Source organism: Suricata suricatta, chromosome 8 (genome assembly GCF_006229205.1).
Source record: "Suricata suricatta isolate VVHF042 chromosome 8, meerkat_22Aug2017_6uvM2_HiC, whole genome shotgun sequence".
In the NCBI taxonomy this organism is placed as follows: Eukaryota; Metazoa; Chordata; class Mammalia; order Carnivora; family Herpestidae; genus Suricata; species Suricata suricatta.
In genome coordinates, this window is record NC_043707.1 from 120,922,643 (window position 1) to 120,924,112 (window position 1,470).

General features: G+C 60.7%; 1 protein-coding gene across 3 annotated transcripts in view; it reads right to left on the reverse strand.

The window, feature by feature from the left end:
• Positions 1-1,470, reverse strand: part of RAB42 (RAB42, member RAS oncogene family) — a 2,128-nt gene continuing 658 nt past the window's right edge. Inside the window, exons 1-2 of one of the 3 annotated variants that reach the window (XM_029946228.1) lie at positions 1,173-1,453; positions 1-556 (exon numbers count right to left, since the gene is read on the reverse strand). In XM_029946228.1, coding sequence (XP_029802088.1) covers positions 133-556; positions 1,173-1,411 — 663 coding nt within the window. In that variant the 5' untranslated portion in view covers positions 1,412-1,453 and the 3' untranslated portion in view covers positions 1-132. Of the gene's footprint in view, positions 557-1,080; positions 1,454-1,470 lie in introns of those variants that run through there. The other 2 variants (XM_029946229.1, XM_029946230.1) reach the window with 2 other exon arrangements.

Sequence of the window (1,470 nt, forward strand, 5' to 3'; positions counted from 1 at the left end):
TGACTGCTAGGATACTTTTTATATTAACGCTTTGGACACATCCTGCCATTTGCTCTCCAGAAAGGTCCTGCCACTCCCCATTCCAGCAGCACTTCTGAGGTTGGCAGTGCTTTAACCCTTTCCCTCCCAGAGTCAACACTGACATGGGCCTGGGGGCTGCTTCCTGTGGGGGTTCTTGGGGACTTGGTTCTTGTGGATGAGCCGGACACCCCCCCAGTCCTCCTCCAGCTTGATGTCCCCCTGCTCCAGAGCCTGTTGGATGGCATCAGCAAGGGTGTTGAAGGCCAGGTCCACATTGCAGTTCTTTTTGGCTGAGGTCTCCATGAAGGCCATGCCCAGGGAGGCAGCCAGCTCCTCCGCTTCTTGGGCCGAAACAACACGGGTGCTCTGCAGGTCACTCTTGTGGCCAACCAATAAGAAGATCACCTTGTCTGGGCCCTGAGTGGCCATGACCTCTTGGTGCCAGTCGCAGATATGTTCAAAGGACTTCCTGTTTGTCACATCAAAGACCAGTAGGACACCTACCACATTCCGGTAAAAGGACCTGGTAATGCACCTGAAAGAAGGGGTGTGAGCTGGGAGAGGTTTATGCCTTAAAACCCTCCAACCCAGAAAGACAGGCCTTCCCTTGGGGCCACTGGCTGCCCCACAGGCCCATAGCTCATTTCACACGGCTCTGTGCTTCTCTGCTCTCTCTGTTCCTGGCGTCCATGCCTCCTCAGAGAGGGTCTACGCCCCTCAGCTAGGGAGCAACTTCAAGTCCCATGCTCTCGGGACCTCATTCCAACATTCCTGGAGGAAACCTGATGTTTTCCTGATTGCAGCTCTTTGCTTCCCGTTCTCTGCCTGGCAAACTCCTATGCATCCTTCCAGGCCCATCCAAATCTCTTCCTTTAATGGCTCCCTGACACCTCCCGATCTGCTCTGTGGGCTGGCTCAGGAGTTGGGTCACCCATCCCTCCAGGTTTCCAGAGCAGGGCCCTTCTGCCCTCCCAGTGTCCTGGTCTCAGGCCACTGGCTGCATTTGTGGAAGGACTCCAAGTGAAGGACCGGAGACCAGGGCATTCTCCAGACCTGTACCTGGGGCTCTCAGGTCCGCTCCGCTGGGGGGTAGCCATGGAGGGCGGGGGCACTGACCACCCCCGGGTCCCTCACCCCCGTCCCGCCTGCACCTGAAGCGTTCGTGGCCCGCGGTGTCCCAGAGTTGCAGCTTGACGCGCGGCCCGGCCCGCAGCTGCAGCTTGCGGCTGTAGAACTCGACGCCCACCGTGGGCTCCCGCTCGGACTCGGGCTCCGGCTCCGGGGCCCCGGGAGCTCCCGCCACGTAGCGCCGCAACAGCGACGTCTTGCCCACGGCCGCGTCCCCCAGCAGCGCGATCCGGAACTGGTAGCGGCAGTCCAGTACCTCCATGGCCCGCTTCCCGCCGCCCTGCCACCCGGTCCGCAGCCGGAGGCCAGCCGCCCGGCCTC